This window comes from Cricetulus griseus, chromosome 3, assembly GCF_003668045.3.
Source record: "Cricetulus griseus strain 17A/GY chromosome 3, alternate assembly CriGri-PICRH-1.0, whole genome shotgun sequence".
Lineage (NCBI taxonomy): Eukaryota > Metazoa > Chordata > Mammalia > Rodentia > Cricetidae > Cricetulus > Cricetulus griseus.
Genome location: NC_048596.1, coordinates 95188349 through 95205762, shown reverse-complemented (window position 1 = coordinate 95205762; position 17414 = coordinate 95188349). Strand labels below are relative to the sequence as shown.

At 43.0% G+C, this 17414-nt stretch overlaps 1 protein-coding gene across 1 annotated transcript; it reads right to left on the bottom strand.

The window, feature by feature from the left end:
• Window positions 1-4307: 4307 nt before the first annotated feature.
• Window positions 4308-16689, bottom strand: LOC100762389 (tripartite motif-containing protein 30A). The gene is made up of 8 exons (XM_027407922.2): window positions 16514-16689; window positions 13401-13962; window positions 12390-12485; window positions 11540-11770; window positions 7745-7767; window positions 6059-6159; window positions 5760-5786; window positions 4308-5511 (listed from the first exon to the last, which is right to left on the bottom strand). The coding sequence occupies exons 2-8, from the start codon at window positions 13818-13820 to the stop codon at window positions 4802-4804; spliced, it is 1608 nt and encodes a 535-aa protein (XP_027263723.1). The 5' UTR covers window positions 13821-13962; window positions 16514-16689; the 3' UTR covers window positions 4308-4801.
• Between the last annotated feature and the right edge of the window lie 725 nt (window positions 16690-17414).

Here is a 17414-nt window from a genome sequence, read left to right as displayed (position 1 = left end):
GCTGAACAGACAAAGTCCTCTTCACAGTGCTGATATGATACACTCATTGCATCCCTTCCAGGAATCCCTCATCAGAATGTCTCAGGAGTCCCCATTTGAATTAAGGTTTCTACTAAAGACCTCTGATATTGCTTGAGCATCCTCTGAATTAGATGTTGAAAATGTGTAGACCTGAGAATGAGGGTGAGTTGGGAAAGTCTGTGTTTAGCATAGTGGAGTCCTGGGGTTGGTACCTAGGCTCTGCACACAGGGGTGTGGTGGCACATGCATGTAGTCTGTCTTACTTACTCTTCTGTTGCTATGATAAACACCATGACTGAGGCACAGTGTTTGATTTGGAACTTACAGTTTCAAAAAGTTAGGTGTTATGACAACCACAGTGGGGAGCATGGCAGCAGATAGGGAGGCATGGTGCTGGTGCAGGAGGTGAGAGGTTACCCTTGAGACACAAACCTGAGGCAGAAATAGAGAGACACTTATCGTGACCCAGCATGTCTCAGCCTTAATCCATGAGGTTCGGCCTGAGTGTGTGTGTGGGGGGTGGACCTGGAAGCTCCTAGCAACCCTAGCGGCGATAAAGACAAAACACAGGCATCTTGTCATCTTTAGAGAGCTCTCAGTTCCATGTTGTAGAACTAGAGTCATTTTTTTATTAGCCATCTTTTCTGGTGTTTCTTAACCGTCCTGTCATGACCATGAAGGAATCATTTCTCTCCTTGTTCTCCTCTCTGGTCAGGCTGCTGGCCCCTAACTTCTGTTCTCCCTAGTTACTCACACACCTCGCACCTCCGCCCAGGTGCAGGCCTATTCAAATGCTTAGGCCCACAGAGATGCAAATAGGAGGCATATTACCCTGAGGCCTTGGTAAACAATAGTAGTCCTACTGGCAATTAACAATACAATAGTGGGCCGGAGCTTTCCGGTGCCCCTGTTTGCTGAAGCTGGAGGCTGGGCCCCAAAATATTTCATAACAGAATTATTTGGTCCCCCACAGACACTGGGAATGGCCAAAATGTATTGAAATCTCAAAGCTCACACTGATTTCTCATATACTCCAATAATGCCAAACCTCCAAATCTGTCCCAAACAGTCCCACAAATTGGGAACCAAGTATTCAAAGATAGAGCCAATGGAGGCCATTCTCATTCAAACTACCACAGGAGCTCACTGCCTTGGGGCTGGCAGCAGGAGCAGGTGCTCAAAGCCCATCCTCAGCAACAGGGACTTTGATGCCAACAGCCTGAGACACATGAGAATCTTTCTTAAACAGAACATTATGTAAGGGTAACAATGGGGAAGATTGTTCAGTCCCAAATTTCAATCTCAACCCCCACTCCTGTGCTGCTCCCATTTGTTCCTTATATTCTCAGATCTACTAAAATAGGAAATAAGGAGGGGCAGTAGAAATGACACTGAGTTTTAACATACTTGTCTTCTCTTTCTACTCTTATTCTTTTTAAATTTTTTTTTTAATTTGAATTAGAAACAAGATCCCAGTTTCCTTTCCCTCCCCTCTTCCTCTGCCCTCCTAACACCCTACCTACCCCATACTCTTTCTGCTCTCCAGGGAGGGTGAGGCCTTCCATGGAGCATCTTCAGAATCTGTTATATCTTTTGGGATAGGACCTAGGCCCATCCCCTTTTGTGTGTCTAGGCTTAGGGAGTATCCCTCTATGTGGGATGGGCTCCCAAAGTCCATTCTACTCTTAATCTTTAGAGACAGGCTGGCACAGTCATTCCCGCCTGACTTCTATCTGAGCTCTAACTCTCTCAGCCCACCCAATGCTGTTTTGTTTGTTTGTTTGTTTAAGATTTATTTATTATGTATACAGTGTTCTGTTTGCATGGATGTCTGCAGGTCAAATGAGAAAAGGGCACCAGATCACATTACAGATGGTTGTGAGCCAACATGTGGTTGCTTGAAATAGAACTTCAGGATCTCTGGAAGAGCAACCAGTGCTCTTAACCTCTGAGCCATCTCGCCAGACCTCAGCTGTTGTTTTAGTTTAGTCTTTGCACTTCAAGGATTGAACCCAGGACCTTGTGAGTACCCAGCTAGTGCTCCATCCCTGAGGTACACCCCTAGCCCAAACTTCACATCTTTGATGAGGTCAAGAGCCTGAACTGTTGTTCTTGCTGTGGACACAATGACTGTCAATCAATGTTATCTTCTCATTCCTCTCAATAGTTAACTCTGTAAAATTCTTTACAATATTTGTTTGGTGTTGTTTTTGAGGCAGGAATTTTCTGGACATCCCAGACTGCTTTGGAACTCACTAGAGTTCAGGCCGGTCTCCAACTCCTGGCAGTTCTTCTCCCTCAAACTATCAAGTACATATGTTAGAGCAATAAGCCACTATGTCTCTGCCTTTTACAGATGTTTTTTTTAAATGCCTCTTTTGTTCCCTCCTAAGGCCTTCTTGGAAATTAAAACCATAAAATGCTCAGACAGCCATCTAGCTCTTCTTAAACTTTCTTTGAAGACACAATTCCACTCCCATCTCTGTGCAAAGTCTTGACTTTAGCTTCAGGTCTGCCATCAGCTTTTAACTTCAGTGAAAAGAATGAAGGTGACCAGGAGTGCATAGCACTGGTCACAATGCCCCTGAGTGGTGCCACAAATGTGTGTGATTCTAACTGTGCACAATACCCATTGGCATTCATTTCAAACAGAGGAAAGGCTTTCCCATGAAAGACAGTTATGAAAGAAATATTAAGCAAAAAGAACATTGGAGAGCTATGAAGTTGTAATAGTGTTTTCTTGAATAAATTTACAATTTGTTTAAAGTAAATATGTGTGATTTTATAATGCAGGCATTCTAATTTTTAAAACACACCATGATGATGTTTTTGAGTGGCTGGCTGGTGCATACTCTGTCAGCATGTAATGCTAGAATCTCTAATCTACACGCTGTCCTGTAACTGCCTTTCTACTGTCACAGATAGAGACACAAAATGGAGCTCTATGCAAAATGAGTCCTCAGTGGCTGCTTTGCAGGTGCCACACTAACCTAAATGAGTATTCATGAAAGAGTACCCTGCCTTGTGTCACATGTCTGCCCCTCCTCCTGTCTGGAACCAGAGAGTCTGGCTGCAGGATCTTGCTGTAAAGTTACCCCTCCTCCCCATCATAAAAAGTGTAAGAGTCTTCTTATTCTTCTACCGAAGGCCAGCTGATGCTCTCCAGACATCCCTCCATTCAGTCTTCTATGGTAGCAGGGCCTGAACTCTCCTAGAAACCCCAGCATGGTGGGCCCTTTGTGTATCTCTATCTATATGGCAATCTGTTTCTGAATAAATTCCTTATTGCTCACTAATCCCTCACAGTGTGCCCTTCAACCAATTCCCTCATCCAAAACCTGGCACATTTCCTCTATAAATGCAAAACAAAGCAGAGCAGGGGTCTGGATCAGTCCCATGGTGGTATCCCAGCTTTCAGTCTGAGGCATCTGTGATTTTATAATCCAAATATTCTAATTTTTTTAAAGCAATTTATTTATTTTTATTTTACGTGCATTGATGTTTTTTTTCTGCATGTGTGTGAGAGAGCCAGATCTTAGAGTTACAGACAGTTAGATACCATGTGGGTGCTGGGATATTGAACTTAGGACCACTGGAAAGCAAGCAGTCAGTGCTATGAACTGATAAGCCATCTCTCTAACCAGGGTATTCTAATTTTTAAAACAAAGCATGGTGATGTTCGGGAGTGGCTGATGCAAACTCTGCCAGCATGTAATGCTAGAATCTCCAATTGACATGCTGCTCTGAACTACCTTTCTATTGTCACAGATAGACACACAATGGAGCTCTACTCAAAATGAGTTCCCAGTGGCTGCTTTGCAGGTGCCACACTAAGCCTGTGTCACATGTCTGCCCTGCCTCCTGTCTAGAATCAGAGAACCTGGCTGCAGTATCCTGCTGTGAACCTACCCTCACCCCCTTAATAAAAAGTGTAAGAAGAGCCTAGGTCTTCTACCATAGGGCAGCTGATGCTCTCCAGACATCCCTCCATTCAGTCTTCTCTGGTGTTGGGGCCTGAACACCCACCATGCTGTGCCCACTCTGTCTCTCTGCTTATTTATTTTAGAAATCTGATTCCAAATAAACTCCTTATTGCCCAGTAATCCCTCACAGTGTACCCCTGAGTCAACTCCCTCATCCAAAATCTGGCACATTTCTTCTGTAAAAGCAAAACAACACAGAGCAGGTCTGACTCTGTAACTGAGCCAGCCTGGCCTCAGATGCACATCAAGGTCCTGTCTCTGACTCCTGAGTACTGTGATCGCATCAAAACCATCATGCCAGGCTGTGGTACTCAATCTCAATAATCCTTTATTACAGTCACAGCTACAAGGAGAAAAAATAGACACCATGGTGGATAACACTTACATGCCATAAGTTCCTAGAAACATCCTATAGTTTACATTTTACAATACAGCACAAGGTAAATTTATTGGTATCATTGTCATTACTATTATCCACTATAAATGGAAAATCATAGGATTTAACATAGTTGATAAGAACTAAATAGTACCACAATACTCACCCTCTCAAAAATAAATGTGAAACCTGTTTGATATCTGTCCTGTGGCCCTAAGACTCCAGAGTGCATGGGTGGTCTTAGGAACCAGGGAAGAACAGAGGCTAGGATGTAGGATGGCTGGGAATATGTATTAATAAAAAACAGCTAGGAAGTTTGCCACTAGGCAGCTTGCTTCTTGGAGGAAACAGGCTAGTTTATTTGTAACTGGCTTATGTGATCCATCAAACATCAGGGCACTGTGCAGACTTGGGTGAGGGTTTAGGATGGTGGCCCACAGACTGTCATTGGCTGTGATGATTCCATAGGATTAAAATATGGATAAACTGCATTAGGGAAGGATGGTTCATAGAATTTATAGATGAGAGCTCCATGGTTGGAGACATCATAAAATGAGAGAGTGCAAGCTTCTCTGTCCAGGAAAACTCCAACACGACTGGGAGGATGAGTCAGAGAGAGGATCAAGACACTGGCGTTGTGGGTGACAGAACACTCTACAAAGGCATTATATACAGACCTATTTGTCATCCCTATAACCCAGTAGCCATGTTTAGGCTGATAATTTATATGCTGCTTAACATCAGAATCATCATTAGCTTCATATTTAGGGAGATAACCAAATTGTTTATCATCAAAATATAATTTGCATCCAAAGCCAATAGCAAATTTAGGTTGATAATTTGTATGCTGTTTAACTTCAAAATTCTGTTTGATGCCCTTTTTATTCATTGAATGAAGTTTGGGTTGAGCACATCTTCCATCATTTAATCCCAGGATCCAGGCATCACTTTTAGACACATCTACTTCCCAGTAATGCTTCCCTGAGTGGATAGCTGGATATCCAAGGACACCTAAATCATAGGTCTCAGAAACTTGCAAATTTCTTCTATAATCATTTCGATGTTGTATTTGTCTTTTGTCCACGGTAATGACAATGTTTTTATTGTGCACTTGACACAGGAACACATGAACTGCAGAAATATGAAACATCGAAGTTAAGAGTCACATGAGAGGCAAGGTTTAGTCTTATTTGTGATGTAAGGAGAAGAAGCCTAAGCAGAAAGTGAGAGGGATCTTGGAGGGGCTGTGTTTAAAGGCAAGAAGATGCAGACTGCTGTGTATATTTGGAGAAGTAATATGAAACATGAGGGTTAATAGAGAAACAAATTCTGAAAGACAAGAGAAGAGAGTGGCATATAGCGGTGTGATTTCTCCTTACCCCAGTAGCGTTGGGCATCCATGAGACCTGAAATGATGAAAATTCACAGCATTAAATGCAAGCAAATGAATCAAAAATAAGGTCAATCTCCTCTGCAGATTAGGGGAAGGATTGTAAATAGTGATATAGGACAGGATGGATGATGATTTCCCATTAAATATGGTGACATCACTGGGACACACTATCTGATCTTCTGAGTGCCTCTGTCCATGTGCAGAAACATCACTCTATTCCCAAAGAGTGTAGCCCCAGCCACAGCTAGAATCCCCCAGTTAACCACAGAATGTAGCTATTGTCACCTTGAAACACTTGCAGCATGCCTTTCATATCTGGAGCTCGGAAGATGCTTCTCTGTTTTCTTGGGATTATTTTGGGTAGTTTCACTCTTAAGGTCTGACTCCTAGGGACAAAAGATTGACAGTGTGACCTTTGACCACCGTTGACTCCCAATCAGTCCCTATCATTCTAACTATAGATATCCTGGAGTTCTCCCGAGAATTCCGAGAAGGGAATGGAGGGTAGGTTACTACCTCTGGAGATGTGAGAGACACACTCTTAACCACCCTCACCCCCACCCCCCCCACCCCCACCCCACCCCCACCCCCCACCCCCCCCACCCCCAACCCCACCCCAACCCCACCCCCACCCCCACCCCCACCCCCATATGCTTGCTGTGTGATGGTGAGAAAGTCATACTCCTTGGACCTGAGTTCCTTGTACAGTCTAACAACCTGTTCCACACTCTCCTTCTTTCCCTCCTAGAACACTTACAAAATGATGAATTAGCAATTTTTTTAAAAAAAGTAACCTAAGACAGCAAAATATTAATGTGTGGGCTGGAAATGGATTTATAAGCCTTTCATCCTGTAGTCAAGAGGCAGAGGCACGTAGATCTCTGAGATCAAGGCGAGCCTTGTCTACAGAGTGAGTTCCAGGCCAGCCAAGGCTACACACACAAATACTCTCTGAACAAAATAGACAGATAAATAAAGTGTGGGGGGGGGGTAGAAAGGAAGGAAGGAAGAAAGGAAGGAGAAAGGAAGAAAGGAAGGAGGGAGGAAGGAGGGAGGGAGGGAGGGAGGGAGGGAGGAAGGAAGGAAGGAAGGAAGGAAGGAAGGAAGGAAGGAAGGAATGTGTATTTTCAAGAGAAGTATAAAATCTGGGTGCAGAAGCTGCTCCTGAGTATTAGAGTCATGCAGTGTGAGAAAACCATCTGGAGTCAGCAAAGATTTCAAATACTTTTGTCAATATGGTCACTCTCTCCAGCTTCTGAATCTTCAAGTTCTTTTTCAAGATGGCAATTTTGGCAAAGATGGAGCACCAAATTAATGATAACATGTTCAGAATGAGCCTGATGTTGACAGCCTGGATGTGACTGTTTACATACAAGGGCACAGCTTTCCAGTCTTCTGAAGTACATGGCTCACAGGGAACAGCTGTGCCCACAGACTCAAGTCTGTTTGTGAAAATGCTAAATGCAACAACAAAGGAACTCTGGATTTTTCCATCCCCAGGAGAAACACACAGATGCCAGGAATTGACCCAATATGCAATTCTGTGAACATTGCAAACAAGGAAAACACATCCTAGCTAGGATGAATCTATGAATCAAGTCTTGTTAACTGCAGACAGAGCCAGACACAAGCACACAGCGTGGAGAGAATGCTGGAACCACAAGGAGTCTGAAAGCACCTGTGGCTCCATGTGCCTCATCCCACTGCTGAGCCTAACTCTGGGGCTCCCCATTACCCAGTCCCCTAAAGGAGAATAAATCTGTTCTCAAGAGTTACAAAAGAGCCAGACTCTGCCTTTCCCCTCCTGCTCCTCCTCTTCCTCCTCCTCCTCCACTTCCTCCTCCTCCTCCCTGGAACTTCAGAATAACATTTGTCTAAATACCCCAAACCCATGATGCTTTTATTCTAGTTGGACACTAAATCATTCTCACCACACAGTAGGGCTAATCTTCTCTGTCAGCCCACACATACCTTGTTAGGACAGAATTCACACCCTAGGGAGGAGGGAGAAAACACAGTTAATAACATGTTCTGCATGTTCTTGCACATACTGGGAACACTCTTTACTGGCCGTAGAAACAAAGTCAAAAGAGAATCAAGCCAGTCTCCCTCAGTTCTCCAAGATGATATAAATATGATGCATGGCTCTTTACTTAATTTACATGTAAACTAACAGACTATGTTCTGTCTCATACTACAAGGCTTTGGAGACCAAAGATGAATAAACAGTTGTTTGAAAGCTTCCATAGGTTTTGCTATGTGTACTACTAAACACATAAACACATGCCTTTTCACTTGCTATATGTTAGCTATTTATTACCTTACTTGGAACTAACATGTCTGAGCTCATTTCTCTCTCTCTCTCTCCCTCCCTCTGGCCCCTCTTCTTTCTTTCCTTTGTGGTTTTTTGAGACAGGGTTTCTCGTGTAGCTTTGGAGCCTGTTGTGTAGGCCAGGCTGACTTGGAACTCACAGGGAACTGCCTATCTCTGCTTTCTGAGTGGAAGGTTGAAAACATGTGCTGCCACTCCTAGTGAGAAGATGATTTCTAAAGTAGTTTAGATATATAGACACAATTTGATAAATCAGTAATGAAGAAGCCACAAGGACCAAACACTTAGATTACCTAATACTTAAAACCAACTAACCATATCTCTCTCTTTTTCTTCTCTTTCTGTTATTTGCAGGAAAAGAGTTAACGTAAAGAGAAATGTGTGTCTCTTAATTTGGCAAATTGTTGGAACAAAGACTTCATCTCAAGTGGGAATTTCTCCAAGAATCTCACACTGGGAAATGGAAAACAACTCTAGGCTGAGGGAGAGATGGCCTCCTAAAAAGATTTCAAGCAGTTTTAATTACTTGCCAAACCACCTTAAAGTACAAGTCTGTACCCCAGACAACGATGGGAGAATGATGGACAGGACCACACCTTGACCTAGACTACTCATATGTGCATATATTTCAATCTCTATATAAACTTTGATCTTCTTAGGAAAACTGGAGATGGACAGAGGGGCTTTGTAAATCTCTTCCCTCATCACCACAATGTGGCCACATTAGTAAATATTCTTTTTTGCTTTCCAATATTAACTTGGCTGTTTTATATGGGATAGATATATGATTGACCCACCAGATCCACTTTGATTTGTTAAGTGGTCACCTCAGTTAGCTGTTTGTCCTGGGTTTGTGACCTAACACTATGCAAATGTTCTCTCATGTTTGGATTCCACAGGATATTGGTAGATTTCAGTAAAGTAACATTCTCAAGAAATGTGACCTTTCCTGGAGATCTACAAAGATGACACCAACTAACAATCTAAGCAACAGAGGAGAGGCTACCTTAAATGCCCTCCCCTCATAACAAGATTGATGACTGTCTTACATGCCATCCTGTAGCCTTCTTCCAGCAGCTGGTGGAAGTAGAAGCAGACACCCACAACTAATCACTGAACTGAATTGGAATCCATTTGCAGAGAAGGATGAGTGAAGAGCAAAGGGGTCCAGACCAGGCTGATGAAACCCACAGAAATAGCTGACCTGAACAACAGGGAGCTCTTGGTCCCCAGGCTCATAGCTGAGATATCAACATTGGCCTGATCCAGACTCCAGGTTTCAGTGAGGAAACCTCGGAAATCTACGGGACCTTCTGTAGTAGTTCAGTACTTATCCCTAGCATAGGTGTGGACTTTGGGAGCCCAATCCACATACAGGGTACTCCCTGAGCCAAGACACCTGGGGGTGGGCCTAGGCCCTATCCCAAAGGATATGATAGACTCTGATGGAAGGCCTCATCCTCCCCTGGGGAGCAGACAGGATATGTGATAGGTACCATATTAGTTGGGAGGGGGTGCTAGGGAAGGAGGGGAGGGAGTGGGAACTGGGATTGACATGTAAAACAATTTTGTTTCTAAAGAAAAAAGAAAAAGAAAAAGAAATGTAACCTTTCTCCTAACAGCTAATAATTACCAGGAGCTCCTCGGGTGTGGCTGTACTTCCTAAGAAAGTCCACTTTCCATGGTGGAATTTGGTGTGGTTTAGGCTTTCACAGTTCTTGGGTTTGGTGTCACAACTAATCTTAGTTCATGCTAAGCTGTGTCCAGAAGACACTGTTGTCCTTGTAGACCTTCATCACCTGGCTCTTACACTCCTCCTGTTCCTTCTTCTGCAATGATCCCTGGGCCTTTAGATTAGAGGTGGTATAGATAAATTCCATTTAAACCTGGACACTCTGTAGTCTCTTACACTCTCCACCTTGGCCAGTTGGTGGCTTCACTATGTAACCCTGCTGGCGTGGAAATCAGTATACAGACAAGGCTAGCTTTGAACCAATGTAGATTCACTTACTTCTGCATTCCAACTGCTGGAATTTAAGGAGTGAACTATACCTGGCTGTAAGTTGGGAAGCTTATATAACATTTACATTGTTATGTGCATCTCATATTTTTTGTTTCTGTGTATGAAAGGCTCTCAAGTCCTGGGATCAGAGGTCATAGATACTTGGCTACACATGGCTTTATTTTATATAACACAAATAAACAACAGTAGATCCCAAAGGAAAAAGAATTCTGGGGAGAACTAATCATTCAAGTTATAGGTGAATTCTGATGCTCAAACTTGTCCTCATAGAGACATCTGTATGATTATGTCCACCAAGTCATTATCATACCAGATAAAATAGAGACCACCAGAGAACTAATCAACAGAGGAATGGATAAAAATGAAATGATAAATATATATGTTAAAATATTAGATATTCAAATCAAAATTACTGCCATTTGTGGCAAATTGGCTGCACTCAGAGAATTTATAAAACACTAAACCAGCTGGGCACAGAAAAAAAAAAAACCCTAAGGGTTACTATTTAAATATGTGTCATGTAAAAAATTGATCTCATGAAAGTAAAGATTAGAATGTGGGCTGGAGGCAGAGAAAGGTGGGCAGATTCTTTGGTCAATTGATACAATTTCAGGCTCCTAGAGTATGGTGGCTGTAGTTAGTATCTACATGAACTAGCTTAGGTTAGTTTGTATCTATAATTCCATCCAATACACATGATGAATTAGTGTTCTCAGTAATATTTAAATCAACACAATGAAAACCAATAAATTAATGCAGTATGAAAAATTCCTAGAACCATCATGGTCTATAACATTGACAATTGATATAAAAGAAACAAATGCCTACAGAATATTCACCACCAGAATATGACTTTGGTTTAAATATTTTAAAAATGTGATATAGATAAAATAAAATATAAACTGTACACCTGTAAAAGGTAAAGAAGACACCTTTCACCTCAGAAACTCAAAGACAGAGGCAGAGAAAACTTTCTGAGATCTTGGAAAGTAACTCCTCTCTTACTACCACACAACTGGAATCAGATGCAGTGGGGGTGAAAGACTCCAAATATCCAAAGGGAAAAAGAATTTCTACTAAGTTAAAACTGAGGTGATGTGACTAATGACAGTTAAAAACGTGCTTTACATATGCTCAGCATTACAGCAGGTGAGTACTTACCCATGAGGCAACAGATCTTCTGCACATGGTTCAGCTTCTGTACTGTACTTAACAAGCTAAAAAATGCAGTTTCCCCTTGCTATCCATGCCTGCAACGATTCCACAGCCTCTGAAACTGGCTGAGGAAAGAGTTCAGGGAGGGCACAGACAGTCCTACTGTCCTCATCAGGAAGATCACAGCAGCACAGAGGGAGGGAAAGGCCTTCTAGGTCTCCTAACTTTCAGATGCTGGGACCTCCTGCAGTCTTACCTGCAGCATTTCCAAGGTTGAGCAGTCCAACTGATGCTCCATATCTGAGATGAGGTCTCTCACTGCCTCTCTCTGCTTCTCCAGCTCATTTTGAGACTCTGCCAGGCTGTTCATAACGTCTTCCTTCTCTTTCATCAGCTTCTGCAGCTCACTCTTCTTTTTGGAGTCCAAGAATTCCCGAAGTCCTTTAAACTCCATCTGAACATTTTCTACATCACTCTGTATTTGGTTCTTGAGGGATAAGAAAGGGGAGAGGAATTCAGACAGTCCTGATGGGACTGGGGGGACATAAAAACACTGTTGTGATGGGGACTTCTCTCAGGGAACTGGGCTTGGGAAGGGAAGGAGTCTTAGGGAAGCATGCATCTCCTTTCAGTGTCTGTTCATGACATTCGAAAACAAAGATCTTAAGTCACCTTTTCCAAGGCCACCTGAGCCAAAGTGGAATGCCTGGGTGTCTTTCGGTGTTCACACAGCTGTCCCAGACTCTATTCCTGCCTGCAATACTCCTCATGCTACCTCTGAACCCTCAGATAAGCTAACCCCAACAATAGATCTGTGACTGTTCCCAAGCATCTTCCCAACATTTATAATTCTAGAATATACCACAGGAGTGAGACCCAGGACTCAGTGCCCATTCTCACCAGGTTCCTCCCTGGTGTCAGCTCCTCACATAGCCAGGCTCAGTTGTGATGCACTCACTGTGCAGTCCCAGCTCCAAAAAGGGAACAGGTAGAGAGGACTAATCAAGGCCCCCTGACCTCATCAATTACCAGGGAATGAAGAGCCAGGGAGCTTCTTGCCCAGATCCCTCCCAGGCATCAGGTCCTTAGGAAGGGTCCCCACTTGCCTCCCAGTAATTTCTCTCCTTTTGAAGATACTTTTTCCGTTCATCACAGCTTTTCTCATTTGCCATCTGTAATTGCAGAGCTATTTGCAGCTTCTCCTGTGGGAGAGGAATTGCAGCAGAATCAAACTGTGTGCTTAGTAGGACTGCTGCTCCTATCCAAAGGCCAAGAAACTTTTGTGGAAAGACAGGAAGTCTAAGACTGTTCTGTTTTTAAAAAACTTGTGCCTGGATTTATGCACATAAAGTATGTAAATCTTCAGTTTCCACCTCAATCAGTTCTTGTATTTATCTATACACAACCCTCATAAAGACAGAAACAGAAATCTTTCTTAGTCAATCACCCCACCTAATACAAACCTGTTCCTTTCATTCTGGCATCAGAGAAGTGTGATAATTTTGTTATCTTTTCTGATCATTCATTCAAGTACAGGCATAAATCACATGCCACCTCCACATTGTTTTTTTTTTTTTTTTTGAAACTATGTCTTACTATGTAGTAGTCCTGGGTAGCCTGGAAATCATGTGTAGACCCAGATACTTTCAACCACACTAGCTGCCAGAGTTGTGAGTTTGAGCCGTGCCACACCACACTGGCCTCATGCACATTCTCTTCATTGCTGTTCATTCATTTACTATCTCCTTTGTTTATGGTCACTTGACTAGATTTCAGGGAGTATGAATAAATCTGATATAAACATTAAAAGAATATAAATATAGAATAAATTAGCAGTTCTGCTCTTGACTTTTCTTTGTCATTGACTCAACTTCACAAGGACAGTTCCTCAATAATTTTTTCTGTCCTAGGGGTTCTGTCCTAGTCCAGGCTGATTCTCATACAATTAAGTGGAATAAATCATCACTTCTTTTTAGAGCTCTAAAGGTAAGAAAGGATGGAATGATATATAAAGCCTCGAGTCCATGATGTCCCACTAATTGTCCTGTCATACCAACTGGAGATTTTCCAACTGTTACTGTCTCCTGCTCTGTGTCCCACACCCTCCCACTTCTTACCTTGTACTTATGGGCCACCTCTTCAATGAGAGCTGTTTGGTGACCACGGTGATCCTGAGATCTCTGACAAAGCCAGCAGATGGTCACCATGTCCTTCTCACAGAAGAGCTGGAGTTTCTCTCCATGTTGTGCACAGACATTGACCTTCTGCTCCTCCTCTGGGCTGGACTTGAACTCTGTTATTCTCTCCACTATGTTAGCCACTTGTCGATTAGGTCTCAGATTCCCAAACAGGTAAGTAACTTGGCACACAGGGCAGATGCCCTCCTCTTCTTTGCCTTTGCTGGACTGGTAGTTCAGTGTGATGCAGGCTCGGCAGAAGCTGTGGTCACAATCTGTACTCACAGGTTCCCTCAGGAGCTCCAGGCAGATAGGACAGGTCACCTCCTCCTTGATCTTCACAAGGACTGATGAGGCCATTGTTGCTGTGACCCTGGGTCTGTCTGTCCTGACTACTGAAATTTCTGTTCAGGTACTTGTGTTATTGGGGATGATACAAAGTGGTACTGAAATGATGGGAAAATCAGCAGGAATTCTGTGCAGAAATCAAGGGAGGATCTCCCTGATAAGGGAAAAGAATAAAGGAGAGAAATACTGAAAGGGACATGGCAAAGGGAGTGTTTCGTCATACTTTCAAGTCCTCTACTATATTTCATCCCAAATGACAAATTTTAGATGAAGGATTCTTATTTCCTTTTACTGAAATGCAGAAAGGAAGTGTTTCTTCTACCTTCTACCCTTCCCTTTTTTCTCAGGACTACATCACATGTTCAGTGTTTAAAGCATCAAATAACTCATGCCTCCACTGCTGTGCTTCCTCCTTCATCAACACCAGTCGGTGTGACTCTCTTTGATCCTCTCCTTACAGTTTCTTAGCAGAAAGCCTGGAGTGCACACAGTCCCACATCCTGTTACACATAGGCAATGGTTTCTCTTAAGAGTGCTTATTGCTTCTTGCAGAAGATCTTAGTTCAGTTCCTGGTACCCACATGAAGCAGCTCACTGGTGTCTGTGACTCCAGTTTTAGGAAATCTACCAGCTGTGACCATTGCAGCCATCCTTTCATATATGCATACACGGAGGGGGACTTACAATTGCACAACTCAAAACAAAATGAAACTCTGCTTGCTTTTTTTTTCTTTTTTTTTTTGTTTTTGTTTTTGTTTTTCAAGACAGGGTTTCTCTGTGTAGCTTTGGAGTCTATCCTGGCACTCGCTCTGGAGACGAGGCTGGCCTCGAACTCACAGAGATCCGCCTGCCTCTGCCTCTGGAGTGCAGGGATTAAAGGCATGCGCCACCAACTGCCCAGCTGTTTTTTTTTTTTTTTTTTTTTTTATCTTTTTAGGCCACTTGTGTTTGATTTTTACCCTTGGCCTCTGGGATACCGAGTCTCTGGCTCTCGGTCAACCATGCAATGTCAGGTATGGGTTCCTTTCCTAGTGGGCCTTAAATCAAATCTGATATTGGTTGGCTACTGCCACAAATTCTGTGTCACCATTGCCCTAGCATGTGCACGCAGGTGTGCACGCAGGTCAGACTGTAGAGCAAGGCTTTGTGACTTGGTTGGTATTTCCTTTTCTTTTAGCAGCCTGCAGAGAAACTTCCTGCACCAAAGAGACTAGAATGTAGGGATGAAGGCTCCATCTAGGTACCAGCTTAACTTCTTCATGGTCAATGAATTCTGTGGCTGTTGTCCTATGCAATGAGATTCTACTGTCTGTTTCTAGAGGGAAACCCTTTGTCTTATCAACAGCCTGAGTTGTTTGGGGATTTCCATGTGATTCCCCTGGCCAACAACTCAATTGAATGTGACCAAGTCCTGCCACTGGAAGCCTTGTTTGGTGACAAGAGTTTGTCTAATGAGACTCCATATCCCCATTAGTAAGAGATCTCATTAGGATTGCTTTAATATATTTTAGAAAGTTTTCAGTCACACTAGGTTGCTATATTATCCTTCAAATGCTCCCCCATTCTAGCAAATAAATCTTTTTTAAAAGAGACACCAAGGAACGATAACTAGGTTTGTTGGTTTCAAACAATGTGGCTACAGACAGCTTGCTTCTTTTGTGATTATATATGTGATGGCTAAGGAAAATTCCATTTTGTATTAGACACCCATTCTAAATCCCCAAAAGAGAAGTTCCTGGCAACTCTCACTCTTTGCTGCCATTGTCCAAATTGTAAAAGTGCTATGAGATAATTAATTGCTTCCTCTGTATTTTGTGAGCCTTCTTACTGCTGTATAGCAGGGAGTAAGAGAGCTCCTCACGGCTGAGAGGAGTATAGGCAGTTTTTCACTCAAATACACATTGCACACAAAAGAGACAATTGTGCTACCCACCTAAAAAACCCTTCCTACAGCCTCTTCTGTGTGACAAGCCTTTGACTTCTTTTTACGACTGTTGTTGGACTACTAGCAGTAATTAATAAACTCATTTAATTACAATTTCTGTTTTTTCTCTGGTCTTTACTTGGTTATTTTGAAGTTTGTAACAAGTAAAACTCTTGTTTTCGTATTTATTCATTCATTTATTTTTTGTTTTTTGTTTGTTTTTGCATCCTCACTACAATTTCCCCTCCCTCCCTACTCCAAGTCCTACCTCAACCTCTCCCCTCCCACCTACATCAGCTTCTCCTCTAGTTCTCTTCAGAAAAAAGGCTCCTATGGTTATCAACTGGCCATGGCATATCAAGTCGTAGGTGAAACTGCTTCTTTCAGGATGATGAAACTTCAAAGTATTGGTGTAGAAAGATTGGGATTTCTAATCACAGAGACAGAATCAAAGGGAACGAATCCATAGAATCATGGGTAAATCACCATCATACAGAGATGTGATTTTCTGTTTTCAAATACCATTCAGGCTTTACTCCTTCAATGAGGGGAACTTCAGTGTTTCTATTGAACCAGGGGATTTTTGGTGCAGGCCAAAATTAAACATTAAGAAAGAAAAGAATGGATTCCATCTGGAGAAATAACTGGACCTCTCAGGACCTTGAAACCTGTGTCTTTTCTCAGAGCCACCTTCTCTGTCTGATACCTCATCCCTAGAGCACCCAGCAGGAAGCCAGCCGTCCCTCTTTTCTGCCCCTTCTCAGTTTCAAATTTAACTCACCAGAAGGAAGAATGTTTTCTTTGAAATTCCTCCAAACTCTGCCCTCTAAAATTGGTCTCACATCTTCACATGACAATCAAGAGACCCCGACTGTGTTGAGAGGAGAGACTGGAGGCCACAGTAAGTATCGTGAGGATTTCCTCACTGGTGAGCCAGGAGAGAAGTGAAAGTTAAGACTTTGAGGGGTGAACTGAGAAAGAGAAACTAAAGAATCAGCCAATGGGGTGTCATCAGTTTCTAGGGTTCTACCCTCAGAGGAAGTCAGTAGTCTTGAGTCAGCTCTGCCTTGCAGAGGAGCTTGGGACATTTTTCTTTCCTACAGGAGCTTGTCAGTTGTTCAGGCTCATGTCACAATCACCTAAAACGATACTGACTCTCTGGAAAGCTGCCCCTGATGCAAAGAAAGTCTTCTCCATGGGCTCCTCTTGCACCTGAGCTATTGGCTGGGTTTTGCTTTGGGTGGTAGGTATGGCCCAAAGGGAAGGAAAAACAAGGTGAGGGAAAGAGACCTGCAGTGTTCCTCTGGAGATGGACTTGGGCACTTACAGGATGAGGACAGAAAGGAAGCTGCATTCAAGGCAGCTGACACACAATCAAGATTTCCCACCCAACAGGGACAGGATGGGGAGGATTCCCCTGCAGAGTCTTGCAAAAGCACTTCCCCACACTCACAGCAGTGAGACTAGCAAGTGCAGAGGGCTCTCCAGCTGCCCAGTGCTGTCCCACAGATTATATCTTCTGTTGCTGAACAAACCAAGTCTCTTCACACTGCTGATGTGACACACTCATTGCATCCCTTCCAGGAATCCCTCACTGGAATGTCTCAGGAGTCCCTATTTGAGTTAGGCTTTCTATTGAAGACTTCTGATATTGCTTGAGCATCCCCTGAATTAGAAGTGTA

Bases quoted from the DNA above. Each gene is read 5' to 3' on its own strand.
- LOC100762389 (XM_027407922.2), bottom strand. From the start codon at position 13,820: ATGGCCTCATCAGTCCTTGTGAAGATCAAGGAGGAGGTGACCTGTCCT. The intron at 11,771-12,389 runs GCAAGTGGGGAC...TTATCCCTCAAG, and splicing joins AGGAGAGAAATTACTGGGAG to AACCAAATACAGAGTGATGT. The intron at 6,160-7,744 runs GTATGTGTGGGC...TTTTGTCCCTAG, and splicing joins GTGAATTCTGTCCTAACAAG to GAGTCAGACCTTAAGAGTGA.